The sequence below is a fragment of the Megalops cyprinoides genome, chromosome 2 (assembly GCF_013368585.1).
Source record: "Megalops cyprinoides isolate fMegCyp1 chromosome 2, fMegCyp1.pri, whole genome shotgun sequence".
NCBI classification, from domain to species: domain Eukaryota; kingdom Metazoa; phylum Chordata; class Actinopteri; order Elopiformes; family Megalopidae; genus Megalops; species Megalops cyprinoides.
Window position 1 is genome coordinate 29,236,979 of NC_050584.1, and position 27,506 is coordinate 29,264,484.

Here is a 27,506-nt window from a genome sequence, read left to right on the forward strand (position 1 = left end):
ATGGGGGCTTTTTTAGGGTATTTTTCTTTGGTAGAAGTGCCTGAAATTGCAGTGTCTTAGGGGCTTGATTAAAGATGCATCCAGAATTTAAGTGCTATTTTTGAACATTTATAATCAGTGAGAATCTGCCTAATTTTGCCCTGTGTGCATTTATTAGTGTCTGTCTTTGCCTCTCTGTTTCTCTCCTGCCCTTTACCTCTCTCTGTTTTCTCTTAGCATGGCTGTGATGTTTGACACACGCATGCACTCTTTACCGCTAATTGTCAGTTTTATTTGCTGAGCGGGCAGAAAAGCAGGCATACTCGGGTTTCGATGGTTGGAGAATCGTGGATGTGAGGGGTCAGTGCAGGTGAAACCCCTCCTCCGTCAGTTAGTTTGGAAAGTTTTCAGCTGCTGAGGCGGAGGGTAGGATAGGATGCAGGACAGATTCGGGCTTTCAAGAACGGCCAAGCTGGTCAGCTAAACCACCGCGTCAGTCATTCAGCAAAAAGGGCCAACCAAATGCTTCCCCTGGGAGCGTTGCGATTTGAGGTGTTGACGCTGCCCAGTGTTTTCATCAGAAAGAATATGTCAGTCAGTCATCGGCCGGGCCTCGTCCAGCCAAATGCTTTCCCATGGTTCAATTCCTTGAAGGCTCGTTTCCTTTTGATTTGACCTCCATGAGGAAGACCTGATAGGCGTAAATGGATGGTGAATGGAAGTAGCCGTCGTTTAAATTGTTTGTTTCTTTACCTGTCTGTTTCAAATGGTTTGTTTGGTAGCAAACCTGACAATCCATCCCTTTCCTGTGTGGCTTGTACCTTCATCACAAGCTGTCCAGTAGCCTAAACCTCTCCATCATTTCCTGTTAGAGTTTCTAGTTATTTTTTAAATGATCATGGTCACCAACTGCCATGGTACGCTGTTAACATACCCCAGAAGGTGGTTAACCCCCTGCTTGACAGGTGGTTGTGAGTTCCAAGCAGGGAAGGGGCACTGCTCTTGAATGTTTGGGTGAGATGTTGAACTATGTTCAACCGGTAAAATGTCAACCACATGAACGTATTTGAGTTTGAGAGTAAAATATGAGCAAATATGAGCAAAGTCACGCTGGACAAAGGTGTCATCTCAGCCCCCGGGGCATGAATAATGTATGTGAGCGGAATGTGACACGGACCTCAAAACCATCTGGCGTCTGAGTGCAGATGCAATGTGGTATTCGACGAAGTGATGGCCATGAGCCGTGTGTGATGCGTAATCTCTGGGCATGTTTGTGAATCAAACATGAAAATCAACTATTTTTACCTCTTGCTGGAACAGTTTGGAGATCACCGTGGTAACATCCAGCATGTTAATTGAGTTAATTATCCTTGCAGGCCCAACGGATTACCCTTTACACTGACACTGCAAGGCGGCCTCTGATATCCTGTTTAAAAATAATAATGATAAAATTTAAATGGAAAAGAAGCGCACATTTTTACTAATAAATATTCATTGAAGAAAGGGTCTCTCAGCATGGAGTTTGAGGATGGACTTTGTAATCTGACAGTAGTCTATATGAATTGATTTCCGAATAATGAGCTCCTGTCACACTGCACACCCTAAGGTGTCAGGTCTCAGTCATTCTCTGATGGAGACCCCTGGAAAGCTGTGGCAAAGAGCACTAAGCTAGAGAAATCAGATTGATTCATTGACTGATCACACACACACACACACAAACACACACATACACTTTCAAGCACCTGCATTTTAATGGAAACTAAGAGAATGAGAGAAAAAGAGAGGGAGGGAGAGAGAGTACTGGAAGGAAAGGAGGGTGGATTGAGAGGCGAGAGGTAGAGGGCTGCGGAGAGAGGAGGAGAGAAAGAGGGGGAGGAAGAGAGGAGAAAAGGAGAGATACTAAGGGAGAGAATGTGTAAATCGATTTGAAGGTCGAATGTCCATGAATTATTTATGGTGTGGGAGTGGAGAAACAATGTTCACTTTGTTGTGGGTTTGCAGTTGGAGACAGATGGAGAGGGCGAGAGAGTGAGGGAGATGGAGATGTGGAGATGAGAGAGAGAGAACGATAAAGAGAGAGAGATGGGAGGGGAAGAGGTGAATATTCACATGGGAGATGGCATTGTGGCTGGTGCAGGTGTGTCAGTGTTTTCACAAGTGCAGTGTGGTCCTGCCTGTCTCAGAATACAGACCTCCCCCCAACACACACACACACACGCTTATACTGTCCCACACACACACAGCCATACACACACACACACACTCACCCCACTCACAGCAGCTTCGGTGGCCTGTCTGGGTTTGGACTTTGAGGATCAAAGGCAGGAACTTGGAAGAACCAGGGAAGCCTAAATCCTGATGCGATTTCACACGTTTCACTCTGTTTCTTTCTTTCTGTCCTCTCTCCCTCCCTCTCTCTCTCCCTCCCTCCGTGTGGTTGGCAGGACGTCCCCGTTCCGCTGGAACACAGGCACCAAGGAGCGCATGCTGATCAAGGTGACGGACCGCGAGCCCAGCTACCTGTCCCACCAGGGGAACGGCTTCTCCCCCTGCGAGGGTCCCGGCGGCGGCACCTCCTCGCGCTCCCGCCGCTCCTCCGGCAACGTGCCCCCGGACCCCGACAGCCCCTCCGTCTTCTACCCCGAGCGCCGGCAGTCGCCCTTCCTGAAGAGGGCGGAGCTGGGCGGGTCCCCGCTGCTGGGCGGGGGGGGTGGCGGGGGAGGGGGCGGCGCCCACCGCCGCTCCTCGGCCGACTCCCAGCCTCCATCGCCCCGCTACGCCTACGAGCCGCCCCTGTACGAGGAGCCGCCCTCCGAGTACCAGCCCCCGCCCATCTACGAGGAGCCGCCCACCGACATGCACTGCGAGTCCGCCGCCTCCTCGCCCCACTACGGCACGGCCAAGTCGCAGCCGCCGCACTCCGCCTCGCCCGGCCGCAAGCCCGCGCCCTCCCACTTCCACTCGCCCAAGCAGGGCCACTCGCCCTACCAGCAGCTGGTACTCACCAAGCAGAAAGGCTCGGAGAAGACGCCCAGCCTGGACTACAGCCCCGCGGGGAGGGAGTACGTCAAGCAGCTGGTGTACGTGGAGCAGTCCGGCTCCAGCCCGCGCTTCAAGACCGCCGACCGGCTGCTGCGCTACCAGACGGCGGGGCCGGGGGGCGCCGGCGGCTACGGGGGCGGCTACGGGGGCAGCTACACCCTGCAGCACAGCCAGTCGCTGATCCGGGACCCGCGGGTGCTGCTGGACTACACGGGCGAGGCGGGCGAGATGAAGCAGAGGCTCCTCTATGAGGACTCCATGTCCTGGACGTCCGGAAGCCAGCACGACTCGCTGTCCTCCTCCGGGGGGGGCGGGGGCTACTCGCCTGGCGGGAACCGCAAGCGGAAAACCCGCAAGCCCTCCCTGCCCCAGGAGGTGCTGGCGCACTGCGGGGAGGGCGGGGGCGGGGCCGGGGGCTGCGAGGCGGGCCGGGCCGGGGCCGGGGGGTACACGGACGCGGTCCTGGCGCAGGTGCGGTTGGCGTGGGAGGCGCAGCAGGTGCACCAGATGAAGCAGCGGAGCAGCTGGGACGCGGCCCAGCAGCAGGGCGGGGGCTCCCAGGGCCAGACCCCGCAGGGGGGCGGGGGAGGGGGCGGCGGCTCCAAGGACGGGTACGAGAGCGACGGCGCCGTCCCCCTGCCCCTGCCGGGCCCCGTGGTGCGGGCCTTCAGCGAGGACGAGGCACTGGCCCAGCACGAGGGACACTGGAAGCGCAGCAACCTGGAGAGGCTGGGGTTCCCCCAGGCCCTGCTGGAGAAGAGCCTGTCAGTGCAGACCAACCTGGCCTCACCCGAGCCTTACCTGCACCCCTCACAGGTGAGACAGACACGGCCCACACAGGTGAGACAGACACAGCCCATACAGGTGAGGCAGACACAGCCCGTACAGGTGAGAGAGACTAGCTCCTCACAGGGGAGAGAGACTAGCTCCTCACAGGGGAGAGAGTCTAGCTCCTCACAGTGAGACAGATACAACCTCTTACAAGTGAGACAGACATACCTCTTATAAGTGAGACAGACACACCACTCAAAGGTGAAACATGCCCCACGTAGGAGATGTGCCTCACGTTAAAAACACTCCTCTTACAAGTGAGAGAGACATATCTGCTATAGGTGCCACAGACACACCCACACAGGTGACAGAGACACAGCCTGAACAGGTGAGAAAGACACACCATTTGTGGGTGATCGTGTGTGTGTGTGTGTGTGTGTGTGTGTGTGTGTTGTGCACAACAGTGGTGCAACAGTGATGGCATTCAAGACACTCAAGATGACAAGACACTGACAGCTCAAGTATTCGAAAGATTCTCACCCCTAATATTCAGGTACCACACCTCTCCCCAAACCTGTGGAGGACCCACAGGGACTGGGGTTGACTACCTACTGACACATGGTGCTCCTGTTAAACCCCACCCACCCCCGTTACCCGCCCGCCCGACCGCCACACACACACTCTGACGGCTGAATCAGGCTAATTGCCGCAGTGACACAGAGGCAATTCCATTGTGATTAAGTACAAGTGCATGAGCTAATTACATGCTGGTTACCTGAAAGAGCCGGGGCGACTTTCCTGAACTATTGATTACATTTTACTTTCATTTTTTTTTCTGTTCCTTAAAGAACCGAACTCTTTCCACTCCGCAACACCCGTCTGTCAGCACAGGGTTGCCACACCCCACGTCACCTCTGTGTTTCAAATCGCCCCATCCCAGCCAAAGCCGCCGTCCGATCAGTGTCCCAAAGACGTGAATAATTAACGTGGCATTGAGCCGTCGATAGCGCAAAGGGAAATACAGGTCGGGGGCTCGACAGCGATTACCATAATGCCATCGATCAGCCATCGTAAGGAGAGCAGGGGGTTATGGGAGGAGGAGATATGTGGCTCAGACAGCGATGGCCAGTGGCTGAAAGCCGAGACGGGGGACGGCTCTCGATGGCTCCCAGGTGATGACGCTCTGTGTTTGGGGACCTGCGGCGCTCACTGTCCTGTACTTGCTGTTGCTTTTTCGTTTCTCTTTATCTTTCCCCGCTGTGAAGGAGTTCAAGAAAAGGGCCCCCTCTGGAACTCGACCCCACAACCTGCTGAGCAGGTTTGGTGCCACGCCCACGTCTCACACTGACCTAACATCAGTGATGTGATTTTAGTCGTTTGCTTCTGTTTTTGTCCTCCTCAAACACACACACACACACACGCGCGCACGCGCACACGCGCACACACACACGCAAGCTGCTGGCTGATGAATTTTTCATGTTCATCAGCTTATTTGTAGTGCGTTTGCAGAGATGGGCTTATGTAATTCACCTCTCCCATTTCAGTGCTGATGGACTGTCAGAGTAGCTCTCTGGATCTGCTGGAGACATATCCCCATTTCAGCAGGGAAACGATGGCATTGCACTTTTTCTGCTGTGATACGTCTTTGACAGGAACTCAGCAGGGCAGTTTGCATAAACAGAGCATTTTAGTATTTACTTGCTAAAGAGGAATTTACATGGACAGAGGCTTCCAGAGCTTAACTTAGTAATACATGGATATTGACTGGATGTGTACTGAAGCAGTTCAGCTTGGCAGCCTCGCTCATGGGTGTAACAGCAGTGCCCCATCCAGGATTTGAACCTGCAACTGCTACATGTCCAGTTTCTTAACCACTGTGTATGTGAGAGAGAGAGAGAGAGAGAGAGAGAGAGAGAGAGAGAGAGAGAGAGAGAGAGAGAGAGAGAGAGAGAGAGAGAGAGAGAGAGAGAGAGAGAGAGAGAGAGAGAGAGAGAGAGAGAGAGCGAGCACATCATTGGGGAGGTGTGAGACAGATAGCAGGCTGTCACAGAGTGTGGGATTGCTGCCAAGGATGGAGTGTATGAATTGAAAGTCAGATTGCCTCTTTCCTCCCCTCGCTCTCTCCTTCTCTATGTTCATCTCTCTTTCCCAGACACTCTGGTTTCCTTTTTGCATTGTTACCGCCTGAGGGACAGTTTACATAGTGGCAGAATGAATTCTGTGTGTGTGTGTATGTGTGCTTGTGCGTGGGTGCGTGTGTTTTTGTGCGTGGGTGCATGTGTTTGTCTACGTGTGTGCGTGTGTGTGTGTGTGCTTGTTCAAGCATTCATGCCTTATCTGTCAGTGTGCTCATCCCAGTGCAGAAATCCCTCTTGAAAGGGAGTGAGAGAGAGAGGCAGCAGAATGTGCTGATTGTGGGATCTTACTGCACAAGTGAAGAACAAGGCTGGAGAGAGAGGAAGCTGTGCTGAAGTCCAAGAGAGAGAAAGAGCGAGGGAGGGAGAGAGAGAGAGAGAGAGAGAGAAAGATAGAGAGAGAGACAGATAGAGTGAGGGATGGAGAGAAACAGATATCTATAGAGAGAGAGGGAGGGAGTGAGAAAGGAAGATACAGACAGATGGAGAGAAGGAGAGAGGAACTGAGAGAGAGACATATATACAGAGAGGGAAGGGGGAGGTATAGAGGGAAAGAGACACACAGAGAGACATAAATATAGGCAGAGGGAGAGAGAGATAGACAAAGAGACGGACTCAGAGAGAGACAGATATATAGGGAAGGAGGGAGAGAGACAGGTAGAGAGTGACAGATATGTAGAAGGAGAGGGAGAGGCAGATATATAAAGAGGGAAGAAGAGAAAGACAGATAGCAAGTGTGAGCCACAGCCAGGATAGGCCAGTTGCTGCAGTTTATCCAATCAGCTGCCTCCGTGTCATGCACAGCTCCCCTTATCTCTCTGCTGCTGTCTGGAGGAGGAACAGTAGGGCCTGACCATAGATACATACACACACACACACACACACACACACACTCACACTGACACACACACACACACACACACACACACACACACACTCACACTGATACACACACACACACACACACACACACACACACTCACACTGACACACACACACACAAACACACACACTCACACTGACACACACACACACAGACACACACACTCACACTGACACACACACTCACAAACACACACACTCACACTGACACACACACTCACACTCACACACACTCACACTGACACACACACACACAGACACACACACTCACACTGACACACACACTCACAAACACACACACTCACACTGACACACACACTCACACTCACACACACGCACACACACACTCACACTGACACACACACACACACACACAAACACACTCACACTGACACACACACACACACAAACACATTCACACTGACACACACACTCACACACACTCACAGTGACACACACACACACTCACACTGACACACACACTCACAAACACACACACTCACACTGACACACACACTCACACTCACACACACGCACACACACACACACACTCACACTGACACACACACACACACACACAAACACACTCACACTCACACTGACACACACACACACACACACACACACACACACACTCACACTGACACACACACACACACACACACACACACACATGCACGCACACACAAAGTAAGCTAATCTCACTTAGTTTCTGCACACTCACACTGCAGATTTGATTAAGTTTCTGCAGAATCAGACCACCTCTTGCCCCTCTAACCTCCCCAAAACTGTGACTGACACAGGGTTGCACTCCTGTGCGCTTTCTGACTCGGGGGATGAGAGAAACCATGCCTCCGAAAGCGCCTGTTATCTCCTCTTTCTGCCGTGAGCTTTCTGAGTGGCCGTGACATCATGCCTGAGGAGACGTGCGACGGTTTTAATTTCCCCCGGAAAGTTTCAAACGCCACACACAGGCATTGAAAGCACAGTAAAAACAAGTGGGGGTGGCTTTGTCAAGAAGAATAAGAATATGTTTGAACTTCATGTAATTTAATACATGGTCTAAAAAAACACATTTGAATTGAATGTGAATTGAGTGTGATGGAATACGTATTTTAAACATTCCTGTCTGCTCCTCCTTTCTCCTCCCGCCCTTCCCTCTCATCCTCGTCATCCTCTGTTCTTCTGTCTCTCTCTCCTTCTGTCTCTATCCTGCCTTTTTACCCTCCTTCTCCTCTTTTTTACCATCTCCTTCTCCCTGCCTTCCTTTTCTGCTCTCTCCCTCTTGTATTGTCTTTCTCTCCTCTCCCCCCTCTCTCCTTTTCCATCCTTCTTTCTCTCCTCTCCCCCTCTCACCCACCCTCTCATACTCTCTACCATCCTTCTCTCTCTCCCCCTCTCCCCCTCCCCCTCTGGCTCTCCTTCTCCCCTCTCCCTCTCTCTTGCTCTCTCTCTCTCGCTCTCTCCATCCTCCTCTGTCTCTAACCCCCCCCCCCCCAGTCGGAGGACCTCGGGGCGTGTGCCCAGTTTGAGGCGAGCCGAAACGCCCGAAACATGATGCCCAGTGCCAGCTGTGGCGTTTTCCCAGAGTTCACCCTGAGGAAGCCCTCATCCGAGACTGACATCGAGAACTGGGCGTCCAAGCACTTCAACAAACACACACAGGTACTGTACACACAGTCACTTCGGCAAAGACGCACACACACTACAACAAACACACACAGTTACTGTACACACACACACACACACACACACACACACAGACGCAGGTACAGTACACACACTTCAGCAAACACACACAGGTACTGTACACACGCACACGCGCAGACGCCTGTGTGTGTCAGTCAGTGATGTGTGTTTGGGGGGGGCAGGGGTTTCGCACACTCCCACCTGACCTGCCTCGTCCAATTGCAGGGCCTGTTCCGGCGCAAGGTGTCGATCGCCAACATGCTGGCCTGGAGCAGCGAGCCTATCAAGAAGCCGATGATTGTGACGTCAGACCGGGGGGTGAAGAAAGAGGCAGTGGAGATCTTCAAGCTGATCCAGATGTACATGGGGGACCGGCGGAGCCGTGGCGAGCCACTCAGCGTGGCGCTGGAGGTGGCGGTGAAGGGCTGGAGCTGCCAGGGCCTGCGGGACGAGCTGTACATCCAGCTGTGCCGGCAGACCACCGAGAACTTCCGCTACGACAGCCTGGAGAGGGGCTGGGAGCTCATGGCCATCTGCCTGGCCTTCTTCCCCCCGACACCCCGCTTCCACTCCTACCTGGAGGGATACATCTACCGACACATGGACCCTCTCAACGACACCAAGGGTGAGGGGGTGGGGTGCTGGGGGAGGGGCGGGGCACTGGGAAGAGGCAGGGCATTGGGGGCAGGGCAATGGGAAGAGGCAGGGCATTTGGGGCGGGGCACTGGGGAAAAGTGCGCTATTTGGGGCTGGGCAATGGGGGGATGGGAGGAACATTTGGGGCGGGGCACTGGAGGAGGAGCAGGGCATTTGGGACAGGGACTGTCGAAGGGTGGGGGTTTTGGGTATTGGGTGATGGGGTGGAGCACTAGTTGAGGAGGGGGTTTTAAGAAAATTGGGATGAGGGATCAACAGTTTGGTTGTGGTGGGGGGAACTTCATCTGGGAGTGACTGGTGGCGATGAAAGAACTAGGGCTTCATGGACCCCAAACTGGGAGAAGCTAGCATTCATAATCATCAAATCCCTGAACTGAACCAGTCATAGTGTTTTGCTGTGGAGAGCAAGTTCTTTTGATTGGCCTGGTTCGAGTCACTGATGTCAGTGATTGACAGCATGCAGTGGTTCATTCGTATGACCCTTGTGTCCTGGACCCAAATTGTGAGGGACAAGGCTGCCACAGTTTCCCCTCGGTGTCAAAGGCATTAGTACAACCAATTCAGCCTGCTTATCAAACCTTTCTCCATGAATATTCCATGAAGCGACTGTTCAATTATTGAAAATAGTGGTAATGATTAATTCTGATATTAAATTACTCTTTGTGAAGACACGCCAATATTTTAACACCTACATTATTTATGTATCACTACAGAGTTAGTTAAATTATACTTAAATTGAATTTAATTGAATTTCAGTTTGTGTGAATTCATAGTTGAGTGGTTGAGCGCTTTGTAATAATTGTTTTAAGTGGATCAGTTTTCTATCGATTTCTTTGCCCCGAAGAGGCATAAGTCACATTTAGTTCTGTACCAAGACCACATTCTGGAGACCAAAAAGATAATAGTGTTTCTCATTATCAGATCACAAAGCTTAAAATGGAACCTATAAAATCTTAAATCTCACTTTCTCATGTACTTTTTTCCTGTTAAAAGAGTTTTACCCCTATGACATTTCTTCTAAAAAATTTTGAAAAAACAGAATAAGTTGCTTTTTTTTAATGATCAGTCAATCAACTTTTATTGTTTGATTGATCATAACAACTGTCTCTTGTCATAAACATGAAAAAAGAATGAACTGATTGTAGTGGTACAGGGGACTTTATGATACTGGAAGTGCTGACTCTGTCATTGCCGCTGCATCACACTGAGCATGCATGCTATCTGCCCAGCTGCCTTTCTCTGCACAGAACTGCAAAATGGCCTGTCCAGCAGCCTTACCATTCGCAGGCATGTCCTGTGTCCCTCCATAGCTGCTTAATGCACTCTGCCACCCCCATACCTGAACTGCTGTGTGTGTGTGTGTGTGTGTGTGTGTGTGTGTGTGTGTGTGTGTGTGTGTGTGTGTGTGTGTGTGTGTGTGTGTGTGTATGTGTGTGTGTGTGAGTTTTAGTGTGTGCTCTTAGCTGCTGTCTGCTCCTGTTCCTGCCTTCTCTCCTTGAGCCGCTGCTGTCCCTGTGCTATGGGTCTGGAGCAGACTGAGCTTCTCTGATTCGAGAGGTGCCTGGGGACCCCCCACCTGTCTGTCCCCCCCACCCCCCACTACACTAGAGTTGTCTGTTGTAGTTTGGCTCCTTCACCTAAAAGAAATGGAGGTTTCACACACCCCTCAGGCAGACTGCCACCTCTCTCTCCTTTTTCTCCTCTCTCTTGATCTTTCTCTCCCTCTCTCTTTCTCTCCTCACCCCCCCCCCCCCCCCTCACTTTCACCCTCTCTCTTTGCTGTTGGGTAGTATCTCTCTCTGCTGTTGGGCTGTATCTCTCTCTGCTGTTGGACTGTATCTCTCTCTGCTGTTGGGCTGTATCTCTGCTGTTGGACTGTATCTCTCTCTGCTGTTGGGCTGTATCTCTCTCTGCTGTTGGGCTGTATCTCTCTCTGCTGTTGGGCTGTATCTCTCTCTGCTGTTGGGCTGTAACTCTGCTGTTGGGCTGTATCTCTCTCTGCTGTTGGGCTGTAACTCTGCTGTTGGACTGTATCTCTCTCTGCTGTTGGGCTGTATCTCTGCTGTTGGGCTATATCTCTCTCTGCTGTTGGACTGTATCTCTCTCTGCTGTTGGGCTGTATCTCTGCTATCTCTCTCTCTGTTGTGGCACTGTATCCTCCTCTTTCTGTGGGCTGGTTGGGCTGGATCTCTCCCTCTCTGTGGGGCTAGGCTGTATCTCTCTATTTTTCTCTTCCTCTCTGCTGTTGTGTTGTAACCCTCTCTGTCTCTCTCTCTCTCTCTCTGTCTCTGTCTCTTTCTCTCTCTCTCTCTCTCTCCCTCTCTCTCTTCTCTGTGCTGTTAGATTGTATCCTCTCTCTCTCCCTCTCTCTCTTCTCTGTGCTGTTAGGTTGTATCTCTCCCTTGTTCAGAAAGCCATTGATTCCTTCTAACCCGTGTAGCTGCAGCTCCTGTTTCTGTGCAGTTTCCTCTGGAATCTCTGCTTTCATCTCTGCCAGGCGGTCTCTGCATCCCTCTCAAATACAATTTCAAAGGAGCCTCTGAACTGGAGCTCTCTCTATCTATTTCTCTGACTCGCTCCCTCTCACTCTCCCTCTCTCTCTCTCTCCCTCTCCCTCTCTCTCGCTCCCTCTCACTCTCCCTCTCCCTCTCTCTCTCCCTCTCTGCCTCTCTCTCTCTCCCTCTCTCTCTCCCTCTCTTTCAACCCCCTCTCTCTCACCCCCCCCTCTTCTCCCTCTCCCTCTCTGCCTCTCTCTCCCTCTCTCTCTTTCCCTCTCCCTCTCTGCCTCTCTCTTTCTCTCTCTCTCCCTCTCCCTCTCCCTCTCCCTCTCTTTCACCCCGCTCTCTCTCACCCCCCTCCCTCTCACTCTCCCTCTCTGCCTCTCTCTTTCTCTCTCTCTCTCTCTCTCCCTCTCCCTCTCCCTCTCTTTCACCCCCCTCTCTCTCACCCCCCTCCCTCTCACTCTCCCTCTCTGCCTCTCTCTTTCTCTCTCTCTCTTTCTCTCTGACTCTCGATCGCGCTCTCCTTGCTGCTTCCTCAGGTGTGCTCACGCTGCTCTCTGTCTCTGCTATACCTGTAGAGTCTCAATGGAGCGAAGCCGATGCAGGGACACACAGCTCTCTGTGCTCAGAGCTTGCTGGCCGTATCAGGACCAATGGGGGTTAAAGATGGCTGGGTGTACATCACACTGCCCTCTAGTGGGGGGCGCTGCCTGCCTGTGTGTCAGTGTGTCTTACTGCATCTTTGCGCCAGGGGCGTGTCTCAGTGTGTTTCTGAGCGTCTCTGTGTTTCTCAGTGTGTTGGGGGCCTATTTGTATGTTTTCTGTTACAGAGCTGACTGTGTAGTTTGTTGTCAGTGTGTAGAGGAGGTGGTGTCATCTGTTGTTAGTGTGTTGTCAGTGTGTAGTGGTTATGGAATCACCTCTTGTCCCTGCAGAGAGGTCCATTTGCAGTGTGGTATCAGTGTGTTATTGTTGTATTGTAATTTTTGCAACCGTTTAATCATTGCATTGCTGGTGTTTTCTTTGGGTGTTGTAAGTGTGTTATTGTTGCATTACTGTTGCACTGTTGGTGTGTCGTCAGAGCGTTATCAGCGTGTTGTCAATGTGTTATCAGAGTATTGTCAGTATATTACTGACATGCTGTCAGTGTGTTATCAGTGTGTTGTCAGTGTGTTATCAGCTTGTTGCCAGTGCATTATTGACATGTCAGTGTGTTGTCTGTGTGTTGTAAGTGTGTTATTACAGTGTTGTCAGTGTACTATTGATGTCTTGTCAGCGTGTTGTTTTGTTGTCGTTGTGTTATCAGCGTGCCATTGGTGTGTTGTCAGTGGGTTATCATCTTGTTGTTAGTGTGTTATTGATGTGTTATCAGTGTATTATCAGCGTGTTGTGTGTTATCAGTGTGCTATCGGTGTGCTGTCAGTGTGCTGTCAGCATGTCATCAGTGCATTGTGATGACGTTGTGGTGTGTTTGCAGTGATGCAGCACATTAGCCAGCTGCTGGCGGCCCGGGACCAGAGGAGGGCCAAGCTGCGTCGGAAAGGCCAACCCCCCGGGGAGCCGGCTGAGGGTAGGGCGCCCCCTTCCTGCAGGGGCAGATAATGAGGTCCCTCTGGCTGCTGTGTGCCTGTCTGTCCTCGGCCCCCTGGCCTCTTCTGCACACCGCAACGCTTCGCTAACGTCGCCCGAGCCTCGCCCCGGGCCTCGCCCGTCTCCGTGCGCCCTGCCTTTCTGCTTTTCTCGCCCCGCGGGCACCCTTTTTTCTTTTCATTGCCCCTATCCTGTCTCTCTTCTCTACCCTGTTAGTGTTGCTCTCTCCCTCGGCCACCGTCCCCCCCGTCGGTTTGGGCGCTGTGTCCGTTTTTTCGCTCCACCCCATAGCATGTCTGCCCCGGATGTCTGACCATTCCGCAGCGTCACCGCTGTCTGTGTGACCGTCTGTCCATCTGTTCCTTGGGGCCGGCCCAATTGCTCTGTTCACTCAGTCATTTCACGTGTTTTAGGGCGTCAGTTTCTGCTTTTATATATATGTGCATATATGGGTTGTCTTGTCTGTGTCTGTCTCTGCAGTACTCCCCGTGGAAGTTAGCGTCTATCTTTGTGACTGTTCCTCAGCTCCTGGGGTTACAGCCATTATTTTTTAATCACCACTCGCCCTTGAAATTTCCTGAACAAAAATAGATGGATCTATTTCTAAGGAAAGAAAAGATATATATATACATATATGGGTTTTTTTTTGCCCCTTTTTCACTCAAACAATTATGTGAACTAACTTATTCAAATATTCAGGAGCTGACTTGCCTGGGGCCGATGCAAAATGTTGTTGCCCGTGTTGGTGTGCTGATTCAGGGCTGGGACAGTGCTGAAGGGATGTTATGAGAGCGCTGTGCGTCTAGAGTATTCAATGTCACGTTCTGCTGATGTTTAAGCAGCGCTCTCCTTATATTATCTCTGACCCAATGGTCAGGCCCTAGTCTGCAAGCCTTTCCTTTGAAGATCGGTAACGGCAGAAAGAAGAACGATCACAGCCTGCGTTGCATTGCGCAGTGCTGTTCTGTGTGCCGTGCTGTGCTGGTCTGTGCTGTGCTGTGCTGGACTGGACCGGGCTCGACTGTGCTTTAGTACGCACGTATCACACAGCCAGCCTCTTAGTCTCCTCCTCTCTTCCACCCTCGGGTGTGTGTCTTTGCGTTTTCAGTGTGTTGGTTTCACTGCGAGTACGGTCTGCCACAATCTGTCAGCACCACATATATCCCCTACCTGGCTTGCGATGTTTTGTGTGTACTGTGCATGCGTATACATACGTGCATACAGAATCATAAACACAAGGGTGTGATCGAGGTCAGAGCAAACTGCCCTGATACTGGCACTGCTATTCCACACAGTGCCCCTTGCTGGAGGGGAGGAGGAACAACATGCACTGTTACCACTCCAAGAGTGAGAAGTGACTCTGGGATATCGCAACCGTGAAATTGTCCCCAGCAGACAAACCTCTGTATAATCGGGGCGGGGGGGTGGAGATCGGGGGGGGGGGGGGGGGGGGGCTCTAGCTATTTGCAGACTGTCCTTGTTTTCTGGGCCACCTGTGGCTTGGCGGAAACAGAAACGCATTTCAGGTCTGCAACAGTACAGCTTTCCAGTGTCTGTTGACTCCTTCATGACTCAGAGAGAGATTCAAAGCCCTGCTGATGCAGGGGGAGGGAGACGCCCCTGCCCCCACCCCTCACCCGCCTTCGTCCTCCAGGAGCAGATCTGAGCGGCTGTCCTCTCCCTTCCTCTGCCATCCATCCTCAAGAGTAACGATTCCAATTAGCCCTCGTTAGCCAATGCATCACTCCGCATTATCTGCGGTGATCGGGCGTGGGGTTTGAAGCGGGAATCGCCAGAGCGCAGTGACGTCAGCTGCAGAGGACAGGAAGTCACCCGCCAGCACGGGGCTCAGACTGCCGTCCCTAAATAGAGGTGCTACCCTCTGCTCCTGCCAACCCGAAATTAAAGAGGTGTTGTGTTACCTGCCGGGAAACAGGATATTATCTCAAGGTGTCAAGGTGTCCTCCAAACCTCCCCCCTTCCTGTCCTCTCTCTGTTGCCTTCACTCTCCCTCTCTGTCTTTCTATCTGCCTATCTCTGTCCTTCAAGTTCAGATTCAAGCTGAGCTTTGCTGGCATGAATTCACAGTTTACAGTGCTACCAAAATCAAGATTAAAAATGTGAAGTTTTTTCAGCATCAAAACTATAATACCAACAATTTACATATTATAGGTATTTATGCATCTTTTTTCTTGGTCTGTCTATGTTTCTTCCTCACTTCCTCTCCATCTCTGCCATACCATCTCTTTCTCTCTCTGTCTCCCTCTCTCCTTATTTCTCTCTCTCTCTCTTGCTCTCTCTCTCTCTCTCTCTCTCTCTCTCTCCCTCTCCCCTCCCTCTCTTTCTCTCTCTGTTTCCCTATTTTTCTACCTCCATCTCAAACTTGGTCTCTAACTGGGTCACTGTCTCCCCTGTCATGGTCACCTCTCTGTCACTGGGACTGCCGGCAGCTGAAAGGTGAAAGGAGGTCGGGGTCATGCGTGCGTGCATGCGTGCGAGTTTGCGTGTCTGTGTGTGCTCGCACGCGTGCTCGCACATGTCTGTGTGAGTGTGTGTGCGTGTACACACGTGTGTGTTTCACATCTCTGTGTGTGGGAGCAAAGTGTATTCGAGATGAACCTCAGATCTCTGTTTTCAGTTTTCAGCAGACGACACTCTCCTGCTGGCTCCAGGTGCAGTGAAGAGCGCAGTGCTATTAGCGCACACATATATAAGCATGGGTGTGAGCAGTGCTGGGAGGGACACCCTGCAGAGGCCCTGGGCTCTCTGTAAATTACTGCAGGGAACAGCAGCCGTGAGGAAATGAGGCAGTGCAGCGCTGTGTAACAGAGCCACTAATGTGTATTCATAACCTGAACCCCTCATCTCTCCCTGTTCATTACCTCTCCTCTCCTGTGTGTGTGCACGCACGTGTGTGTGTGTGTGTGTGTGTGTGTGTCCTGCTCTTCAGAATAGGACAGCATGTTTAGAGGAACTCTCTGAGCAGGTAAATCTGCCTGTTTTTTTTCTTATTACAGACAGCAGAGTCAGGCAATAATCCCTGGCTGCACAGTGTGAAAGGAGGAGGGGTTTAGTTTAGAGGTTTTTTTTTTTTTGTCAGTTATTTTGGCTCCTGATTGGTTCTCACTCAGATGGTCTTTGTGAACTCCTCCTACAGTGATGTCACAGTAACCCTCCCCAGCATGGCTCTGTGCTTGTTGCCATAGTTCTCGGATAGCCCCACAAGGCAGGGTTCTGGGTTTGGATAGCAGGGTTTTGTGAAGGGCGAAGTGGATCCATTTTTGTGGTATTTAGTTAGTAGGTGTCGCAACGCATTTCCAAGACCACCCTGTGCCACCTGTCCCGGTGACGTGACATTGATGAGGAGGTATGAGGAAAACCCCTTATGCCCCTTTTGGGGGGCTTCTGATCAGAGTCTGCCTACAGTGTGTCACTGTAATCACACATCCTCAACGTCCATTCGGCATCAATGCACAGGCGCTGCTTGGTTCACAGTCTGATGAGGATCCTCTCTGCGTGTTTATGGCCTTTGCTGTGTGTAGGGCAGACCCTGCCAAACGGCTGTGCTCTACAGAGAGGCGGGAGGGGGTGCAAGCGACCCAGCACCATGGAGAGTACTCCCCACTGCCACGCCGAAACCAGGCTCGGTAGCCCAGGCCTGGTTTTCCACAGTGTTTTTTTTTTTTTTCACGTTGAGAATCAAACAAGCTCCCCATCACCTTCCTGATCACCTGGTTATAAGCAGGCCATGGGGCGGGGCTTTGGAACAAACCCCAAGCTTTCTCCAGGCTGGAACAGGTTACAGCAGGAGCTGGGTCAGGACACCGGTTCTGTCAGGGGAAAAGGGGGTATTAGAGACGATTTGGGTCAGTTTGTTTTCAGCTGGGAAACAACATGACCCCCCCACCCACCTCCCCACCCCCGCACAAAGTGATTTGATGTCATGCCAGCAGGACCTGAGGGCATTTGGGTGTGAGCCCAGCTTTGGCAGAATTCACCAGAGAGGTGGGAGGCACAGAATTGAATTAATGACTGTTTGGAAGGGGATGTAATCAATCTCGTGCTTTTAAAGGGCAGCCAGGGTAGTTACCTTAAAAAAAAATTTGTAAGATATTGGGCATTTATCAGCCAGTGGCTCTAAGGGCAATCTGCTTGCTGAGGATATGATGTTGCTTTTTTTCCAGAAAACTCTCTGATTTTCTGTTTGGTTCTGACACGGTACAGATGAGAAGTGTAATGAATGCATCTCTTTCATTTTGCACTGGAGACGCTTAACAGTTTTACTCCTGCTGGCGGTACAAGAGCAACACTGCAAGAGGGATTCTCATCTTTGTATCGGTCTAGGGTTTCTTCTTCTGGTCTCTGTGGCACGAGATTGCAAGACTGATTCGATTTGTACAGCTAACCTGCTGTTTTTTTTAAATAGGTGTCATGTCTAACACTGCCAACAGTAGCATCAGTAAATCTGCAGTGGGAAGTGAGCTGACGGGGAAAATCTCTCTTTTCTCTTTCATAAATGTCTTTTTTTTCTGTTTCTCCCGAAACTTTCTCCGCTCCTGCGTGCGCTTTAACGCCAGCTCTTGTGCTGATCCTGTACGCGTCCCGCGTTCACCCCCGACACGCGTCCGTGTGTCTGTCCTTCTGTGTTCCAGGCGTGGCCATCAGCAGCTATGCCAAGTACTGCTACCGAAAACTGCAAAAAGCGGCGCTGACCGGAGCAAAGAAGGTACGTGTTTTCCGTTTTCTGTGCTCGAAAATACACACCCACGGGGGGGGGGGGGGGGGTGCGCATGTGTGGCACGACTTCAGTTTCCCCACAGAGACTATAACAGTATTGATTCAATAGTTAATGACACTGATATGGTAATTAAACGTTAGATCTACCGTAATAATGCAGTTGACACCTGAATGTAATAGAGCTGGCGCTGTTCTGTGGCAGTCTGTCTGAGTAGCCAGAACCCACGGCTAAAACCCGAAACAGCTTGCCAAAGGCGTGCCAACGAGAAGGGGGATCGGTGTCTTGACAAAAACGCCCTCTTCCCCCACAAAACACTCACAGCACCAGCCACCCCCTCAAAATGCCGATTTTTTCCGACACATATTTAAGATTCTGTGTAGCGTGGCATCATGGGTGACAGTCTGCTCCTCTTCCGCCATAATTAACAATCAGACAGTGTGTTTCCACGCTAATTGCCTGGGAAAAGGAGGCCTCTGTTTTTGTGCTAATCCGCCTCTGGGCTCTGGGTAGGGCCTAATTTTCTTCATAATTAACAACCTTCCCAGTGTTGATGGTTTTGATTAAAAATTCAATATATTTTTTTCCTCTTTCTCTAAAATTACTACACAGCGGCTGTAATTTCACAATAATCACTTGTAGAAGAAAAAAGTATGATGTAAAATCAAAATGATCTGGGCTTTTAAATGCCTAAAAATAAACACGTTTAAATAAACAGACAAGTAAAAACCACCCAAAAACCTTTTTCATGTTTTCGTTGTAGTTCAGTTGAAGGGCATCTCGCGGCAGGCGCGATTTCACCGTTAAATTTTAATTATTTCCTAAAGCTGTTCTCCTTAATTGAATTATTGTTTGCAATTAATCTCCTCAGCCTCTGATGTGAAAATTAAATATCCGCTATTTGATTTAGGAGGACAAAGAAAAAATCATCACCATAACAATTGTTATTATTATTATTATTATTATTATTATTATTATTATTATTATTACTATTACTATTACTATTATTATTATTATTATTGTTTTTAAACTCTTTATTGTAGCAATAATAATCAGAATAATTATGAAAACACTGGCCATATTGCAGAAGCTGTTTTTGGCTCTTTCTCGCAATACGGTGGTGCTGTTTTGATCTGTCAGCTGTTGCTGCTGCGTTAAGGGGCTCATCAGACAGTAAAGGTGGCGAGGGTTTTTGCATTTGGGGTCGAGCACACGTTACACGTGTTATGCAGGTTACACGTGTTACATGTGTTACACACGTTACACAGGTTACACGTGTTACACACGTTACACGTGTTACACAGGTTACACGTGTTACACACGTTACACTCCCCAGTCCCCTCTGCAGACGTCTTCCTGTCAGACTCACAGTGGCTGCAAAGGTGTGTTCTATACTCATGTGCTTCTGTTGTTTATTAGTGGCTCTGGGTGAAAGGAGTTTACAGTTTAGCAAAAGAATGAGTCCACTGTAGGTGTGGATCCCGGTGGCACACTGACACACTTTTTATTCACACGAAGCCGTCAAAAACGAGGTCAAGACAATTAGTGGTTCAAAGGTCAGGTTTTTTACCCCTGTATGTCGAGCTCAAGAGCCTCCACTGCAGTAATGTGATGACTTGCTACCTTTCTGTTAAAGGTGATACCCATAGATTGTAATTCCTGTAGATTATAATGCCTGTAAATGTGATCCCACTACCCAGGATATTGTAGTAATGTCTATCAGAGGTGATCTTTCTATCCTCATTATAGCAGTGTGCCACCTCTGTCAGTGTAGTGACACAATGCCAGTGCCAATCTCTCTGTCTGGTATAATGATGTCAACCAGTTTCCATCCCTTCGATCAGTATAGTAAGATCAGCAGCGATCCCTCTTCCTAGAGCAGTAACGGGGGTCTGTTTCGGTGCCCTGACGCGGTAGATTAACGCGGATCAGTGGTCCATGCAGAGGCCTCGGGTCAGGGGTTTCCCTGCCAGAAAATGCCAAGTGACATCATCGTCCTGCTTGGGGGGAGGAGTCCTGGAAGCGCAGGGAAAGATTAGATAATGTGACATTTTCACAGGCCTCTGAGTGCTGTTGTTGTTTGTGTGTGTTGTTTAAAAGCAGTCAATGAGTGAGTCTCATTCAAAGAGATTAAGAGTATCTTTATGATCCTCCACAGAAATATGCTTATGTATGTTATTGCATGAAATAGTGCTGTAGGAAATACACATTAAAAACACAGCAGGATATGGATCGTACGTCCAGAAATGCATACATTCTTGCCAAAGTCCTCTTTATATTGGTCTTTCGTTTCAAAATGGTATGGATTTTTTTTTTGTAATAAACCCATAAGGCAAAGGGATAGTAGTTACAGGAAGTCCTGTTACAGGTGTAACGTGAGCTCTGTCTGCAGTTTCAGCATTTAGCGAGGGAGAGAGATAGTAAAGGAGAGAGAGAGTGAATGAGGGAGAGAGTGAGGGATGGAAGCTGGTGGGTGAGGGGTTCTGTAAATGACTCTCTCTGGCGTGAGCGTGCCAGTTGCCCGCGGCGATGCCAGGCTGTGCCGGTTGCCGGGCGCTAGGAGCAGCAGGTGCACACTCGTACCCCCAGCCTGCCGTGTGCCAGCCCAACCAGCAGGGGGGTAATGGGGACAATTTGTCACTTTCCTCAGCTCCACCCCCCCTACAGCCCTCCCCCCTAAAATCCTAATGCACTTCTGGGAAGAGTCTGTTAATCTTTTCTTAATGTTCTTTAACCCTCATCCTGATGCTACAGACTGCTTATATGTTTGGGAAGAAGAGTATACAAAATCACCCCCCCCCTTTCTCATCCCCCTTGCTCTCTCTCCCTCTCATCCTCCCTCTTTCTCACCTTCTATCTCCCTCTCTCTGTCTCTCCCTCTTTCTCCCCCTCTCTCCTTCACTCCCTCCCTCTCTTCCTCTTTCCTTCCTTCCCTCTCTCTTCCTCTCTCACTCCCCCTTATTCCCTCCCTCTCTCTCTCACTCTCGCTCTCTCTCCCTCTCTTCTCCACTGCAGGGTCTGCAGAAGCCCAGCCTGGAGGAGATCAAACACGCCCGCAACGCCATCTTCAGCCCCTCCATGTTCGGCAGCTCCCTGGAGGAGGTGATGGCCCTGCAGAGGGAGCGCTACCCCGACCGGCAGCTGCCCTGGGTGCAGACGCGCCTCTCCGAGGAGGTGCTGGGCCTGAACGGGGACCAGACTGAGGGCATCTTCAGGTAAGAGAGAGCAAGGGGGAGGGAGAGAGAGGGAGGGAGCAGCAGGGGAGAGAGAGAGAGAGAGAAAGGGGGAGGGAGAGAGGGAGGGGAGAAAGCGGGAAGGGGGCCAGGAGAGAAGGAGGCAGTGGGAGGGGAAGCAGGGGCAGGAGAGAGGGAGGGAAAGCAGGGAAAGAAGAAGATGGAGAGAGAAAGGGGGAGGGAAAGAGGGAGAGGGAGAAAGGGGGAGGGAGGGAAAGATGGAGGAGAGAGAGAAAAAGGGGAAAGGAGAGAGAAGGGGGTGGTGCAGAGGATTAGGGAGGGAAAGGGAGAGAGAGGGGAAGATAGCTAGAGAAAGAAGGAGGGAATGGTGCTGGGGATTAGGGAAGGAGAGAGGGAGTGATGGGAGGGAAAAGAAGAGGGAGGAAGGGGTAGAGAGCACGGGAGAGAGAGATAGATTAGAAAAGAGAAGAAATAGGAGATGGTGATGCAGTGAGATTAAGAGTAAGCACAGTGTCCACAGAGGAGTGAAAGAGGGAGGGAGGGACAGAGGGAACAATAGAGAGAAGAAAGGGAGAGAGAGAGAGAGAGAGAGAGGGGCATCTCCAGCTGAGGGTCGACTTACACTCGTCTGCGTCTCTCTGTGTTTGGGGTCTGCTGCAGGGTCCCAGGTGACATTGACGAGGTGAACGCTCTGAAACTCCAGGTGGACCAGTGGAAGGTTCCCACGGGGCTGGAGGACCCACACATCCCAGGTATCCCCGGTCCCACCCACACCCTGCCATGCCCTGCCACGCCCTATCACCTTCTCACTAGAAAATGGCCTAGTAATATTCCTCTCAAACTGATTTCCTCAAGCCATCCATAGCACTGTCAACACACACACAGAGGTACACACATACACAGAGGCATACACACACACATACATAGAAGCACACGTTCACACACAAAGACACAGACACACACACTTACACCCTCTTCTTCTCTTACTTGAGTGTCAGTTCTCCCTGCATTTGTAAGCGTAGAAAACGTCCCAGAGAAAACACAGGCTGAAATTTCAGTGCTTCCTCTAAGTCCAAAAACCCACATACACACACACACACACACACACACGCACACACACACACACACACGCACACACACACACACCGGTACACACACACACAGGTACACACACCTGGTGATGATAGCAGTAAATGACACCTTTAAAGTGATGCTTCTCACTCTCCCGCTCACCGGTTCTGTGGCTGCAGGAGACTTGCTGTGCTCTAATTCACTGATATATAAATAGACCTTTTCCTGGAGCATGCTGGGAGAGGCAGTCACATGACTGTACAGACCACCTTAGGGCCATGTGGATTAAGTGTGTACATTACCTATACACAAACTTACACATACTCTCTTTTGTAAACAGGTATATTCTGCCTGCACACACACACACGCATACACACTGACCCACAGTATACTGTACAACCATATGTTTACACGCATGCACAAGTGTCCACTTGTCCACTGTGTTCCAGTATACTCACACACACACATAAACACACACACACGCTCTCTCTCTAATGTAAACTAGTATATTTACACACAAACACACACACAATCTACCACGCCTGTGTAAACACACACAGTCTCTCTACCATACATCTGTGTGCATAGACAAATACTGGAATATGTATACATGCATGGCTCAAAGACATTTCTAATAGGTAGTTCCCTTTAATAATAACACAGACAGCAATAAATGATGCCAGATGTCATGTGATGTGGAATCGAGCTGTGTGTGGTGACCTGCTCAGTTTTTCCCCTGGGTGTCTTTACCTCAGATACAGGAAACGTGAGAAGTGGTCACCTGTGATTCACACAACCCCCCCAGCTGTGTAGTGTAGTGGGGTAGGCTGATATTGATATGTGTGAGTGTAAAAGACTGGTGAGCAGGGTGTACCTTTGGAAAGGGCTGCAGGGAGAAGATTAATGTCATTGAGCTTCCTCATCCCCCCCACCATAGCAGAGTTGGTACATCCCAGTGATAATGACATTACCTGAATTATGAGAGACTGAGAATGAGGGCAGGAGGAAGGGGGAGACAGAGATGGAGGGGAGAGTGGGGGGAAAGACCCCAAAGAGGAATTGGCCTCATTTCCTCCCTCTTTTTCTCTCTTTCTCCTTCCACCCCTCTTTCCCCATCAATTCAATTCATTCCTTCACTCTTTTCACTCTCCCCTCTGCCTGCCTCCTTCTTTTTCACCTCTTCCTCCTCTCTTTCACCCCCTCTCATTCTCCCTCTCCCTTTCTCTTTCTGTCCCCCCGTTTTCTCTGTCCCTTTCTCCCCTCTCCCTCTCCCTCTCTGGTTCTCCCTCTCCTCCTCCCCCTCTCCCTCTCTGATTTTCCCTCTCTCCCTCTCCTTCTCCCTCTCCCTCTCATCCTCTCCTTTTCCCTCTCCCCCTCTCCCTCTCTGGTTCTCCCTGTCCCTCTCTCCCTCTCCTTCTCCTTCCCTCTCTACCTCTCTGGTTTTCCCTCTCTCTGGTCCTCCCCCTCCTTCTCTGGTTCTCCCTCTCCCCCTTTCCCTCTCTGGTTTTCCCCCTCTCCCTCTCCCTCTCCCCCTTTCCCCAGCCTCCCTGTTGAAGCTGTGGTACAGAGAGCTGGAGGAGCCCCTGATTCCCCATGAGTTCTACGACGAGTGCATCTCCCACTATGACAGTCCCGAGGAGGCTGTCAACGTGGTGCTGGGGCTGCCCCACATCAACAAGCTGGTGCTGTGCTACCTCATCCGCTTCCTGCAGGTCTGTACCACTTCCTGTCTGTGCTACCCCATCCACTTCCTGCAGGTCTGTACCATTTCCTGTCTGTGCTACCTCATCTGCTTCCTGCAGGTCTGTACCACTTCCTGTCTGTGCTACCTCATCCACTTCCTGCAGTTCTGTACCACTTCCTGTCTGTGCAGATACATATGCTTCCTGTAGGTCTATACCTATTCCTCTCTGTGTTTCTCTTTTGTGATGTTGTGCAAACATTTAAAGGGTTTGCTTCAGCACGGTTACGAGTGGAGTATGCACACTCAAGATTATTTTAGACAGGTGTGGCGTACAGGGAAGACTGTCTGTGTTTGTGAAGAAGAAGTCTATAGATTTTGCCTGCTGTAATGTTAAAATTTTTTGCTGCTGTTAAATGAGGGAACATATCCATGTACATGCATTACAATTTAACCTGACAGGAAACCCGATGGGAGATTTCCTGGCCACCCCTGCTTCTGATTTACCTACCAATAAGGTGATGCACAAATGCATATCAAATAACACCACCAGGGTATTTGAGGTCAAATTTAATACTTGTCCATGTCTGGTCATAAACAAGTGGGGTGTGTTGTGCAATGAGAGAACAAGTAACTATCTACTGTTATTTTTCTTTGGGAGGGGTAGGGGGAGGTAATAAGGTACTTACGTTTCTGTGCATGCATTTTAAAATTGTCCTGGGTCGCTGATTGTGGATAACCTGTGTTATGAGTCTGTAAATGGCCTGATCATGTGTCTCAATAAAAGGGCATTGAGGGTCTGTGGCAGCTTGTTTATTTCTCTCTCCAGGTCCAGGAAGCTCTGTTTCTAGCACATGGATTTTGCTAATGGACCAAACGTTCGTGTACAGGAACACTAAAATTCAGGAATATGTGTCAGCACATAAAAGTACATGTAAAACGGCAATGATAATTAATTTCTCCCACACTCTTTCCCTCTCTCTTTCTCTCTCTCTTTGTCCCATAGGTGTTTGCCCAACCTGCCAACGTGGCCATCACAAAGATGGACGTCAACAACCTGGCGATGGTGATGGCGCCCAACTGCCTGCGGTGCCAGTCGGACGACCCGCGGGTCATCTTCGAGAACACGCGAAAGGAGATGTCCTTCATCCGCGGCCTGGTGCAGAGGCTGGACACCAGCTTCATGGAGGGGATGCTATAGCCCCGGGGCGGGGCGCCCCCGGAAAAATACCACAGCACAGGGTCCCGCACCAGACGCACCACACACTCATGCACAGGGTGTCACTCACACACACTCACACACTCTCATATACAGGGTCACACATGCAGTGTCACACACTCCCACACACTCACACATCCACACATACAGAGTACGCTCTCACACAGACGGTTACATACACATACACACATACAGAGTACACTCTCACACAGAGGGTTACACACACACACAGAGTACGCTCTCACACAGAGGGTTACACACACACACACACGCACAGAGTACACTCTCACACAGAGGGATACATACACACACACACAGAGTACACTCTCACACAGAGGGTTACACACATACAGAGTACGCTCTCCCGATGAGGGTTACACACACACACACACACACATATACTCATGCAGGGTTACACGCACAAACAGACATTTTATAGAAACTCGTGCACATGCACATGCAGCACGCATTCTGTATACATACACAGATACACACACCCTATATACACAGAGATAATACACAGCAATAGACATACACCTGAAGCAGAGGATATTGCCACACATGCACTAACATGGGAGGCACACATGATGTTCAGCGATATTGCAAGAGCTTACAGCTCCAGACACTACTAAAGCAGGTATATACCCACACACAGGCACACATACATACACAAACACACACACATAGAATTATAGTGGGGGAAGCCCCACTGACCTACATTGTGTATTGATTTTTTTTCACATCAGTCCTCTGAAACTCCACCATGGCTAAAAATAGACCAGAGAAAATTGTAGGACTCATTTCATTCACACAAACAAACAAGTTATGATCCAAGATGAAAACTTGTTGTATTGTCGGGAGTTACAAAATTAGTGAGACTGTTTCCTCAAAGTGACACGTAATAATTTCCTGCTTTCTCTCTCTCTCTCTCTCTTTCCCTCTTCTTCCACATGCTGACACTAACACAGACATGCTCACTTACCGCATACAAACAGCGTCCTATAATCCATCACTGACGTGCACACAAGTGCTTATATTACCAAACAAATGAAGTGACACAAAATGACACAGGACACACACATACACACACATATTTACACACCCTCCCACACACACACAAATGCACATCCCCAAAAGACAACCGGGCTGTGGTCTCATGCACACACACACATACCTTTCCACACAAACACACACTCTTACATAGTGGAAGAGAGGATTGCAGTACTGTTGATGGGCTGTCGGTCTGACGGACAGACAGACGGACTGGACCGCTCATTCCAAACCCCAGTGAAAGGTTCAGGACCACACTGCCCACGAGTCCTTCTCCAGCCTGCCAAACCACACCTCCACAAGCCAGACCCGCCCTGTGGGCGTGGTTATCCTTGTGTACTGCCGTGCTGTGGGAGGACTTATCCTCATATAGAGGAGAAAGAGGAGGACACAATGGCCACATCCTTATCCTGAGAGACCAACACACACACACACACATACACACACACACAAAGTGCACATCCCCTAAAGACAACCAGGCTGCGGTCTCATACACACACATAGAGTGAGAGCCACTGGGCTGAAGTCTCATGCACACACAGAATGAAATGCACAGTCACAGAATGAAACACACAGACACAGGCAAACTCTTGAGGTCACTGGGGCAAAATGGGTGTATATGATTGGTTGTTCACTGTGGGGTGTCTTGGTGATTGCTCCAAAGCATACAGGCAGAGAGAGAAAGAGAGAGAGAGAGAGAGAGGGGCAAAGCTGTCCCCAAAGACACTCTTTCAGACATCCAGGCACCAGATGTTCTCCTTGCTTCTCAGCGGGGCGTGACAGACAGGAGAAACACCTGATGGGTACCCCTCCTGTCTGGTGCTGTCGCTCTGCTAGAGACTACGCGGGGCATCCCTCTCCACACGGCCCTCTTTTGTCCCCAAAAAAAGACTCCCCAACCATAGCCCCCTCTAACCTGGCATGGAGCTACTGGCGGTGCTCAACCACTTTGTCTTCTGCGGAGTCCCCTGCCTGTGCTGGACCCTGGAGTTCTAGAAGAGTCCTTCAGAATGGGCCATGCCCACTGACCCACCCGGACACTTACTATCATATGTTGGGCATTGTAGGAAAGCTGTCCTTTTTTTAACACCATGGAAATTCTCAATTTTTTTTTGTTTTGATTTTTATATTCATTTGATACGACATTGCATTTTTGGACTGGAAAGAAAAATTTATGTTGAAACAGCAGCTACTCTTCCTCTGAAACCCATCGCCAAGCTGAGCCCCACTCTCTCTCTGGCTCTCTCAGCCTGACTGGTGTGGCTCTGAGCTCGAGAATCAGAACCTCATGGGTTCCATTCCCTTCCATT

General features: G+C 50.3%; 1 protein-coding gene across 2 annotated transcripts in view; it reads left to right on the plus strand.

Moving 5' to 3' along the window:
* Window positions 1–25,216, plus strand: part of arhgap39 (Rho GTPase activating protein 39) — a 98,807-nt gene extending 73,591 nt beyond the window's left edge. The window contains exons 3-11 of one of the 2 annotated variants that reach the window (XM_036521684.1): window positions 2,424–3,837; window positions 8,310–8,474; window positions 8,724–9,123; window positions 13,134–13,226; window positions 17,899–17,972; window positions 20,997–21,196; window positions 21,836–21,927; window positions 23,789–23,958; window positions 24,934–25,216. In XM_036521684.1, coding sequence (XP_036377577.1) covers window positions 2,424–3,837; window positions 8,310–8,474; window positions 8,724–9,123; window positions 13,134–13,226; window positions 17,899–17,972; window positions 20,997–21,196; window positions 21,836–21,927; window positions 23,789–23,958; window positions 24,934–25,128 — 2,803 coding nt within the window. In that variant the 3' untranslated portion in view covers window positions 25,129–25,216. The remainder of the gene's footprint in view (window positions 1–2,423; window positions 3,838–8,309; window positions 8,475–8,723; window positions 9,124–13,133; window positions 13,227–17,898; window positions 17,973–20,996; window positions 21,197–21,835; window positions 21,928–23,788; window positions 23,959–24,933) is intronic. The other variant, XM_036521685.1, reaches the window with a different exon arrangement.
* The last annotated feature ends 2,290 nt before the right edge of the window (window positions 25,217–27,506 follow it).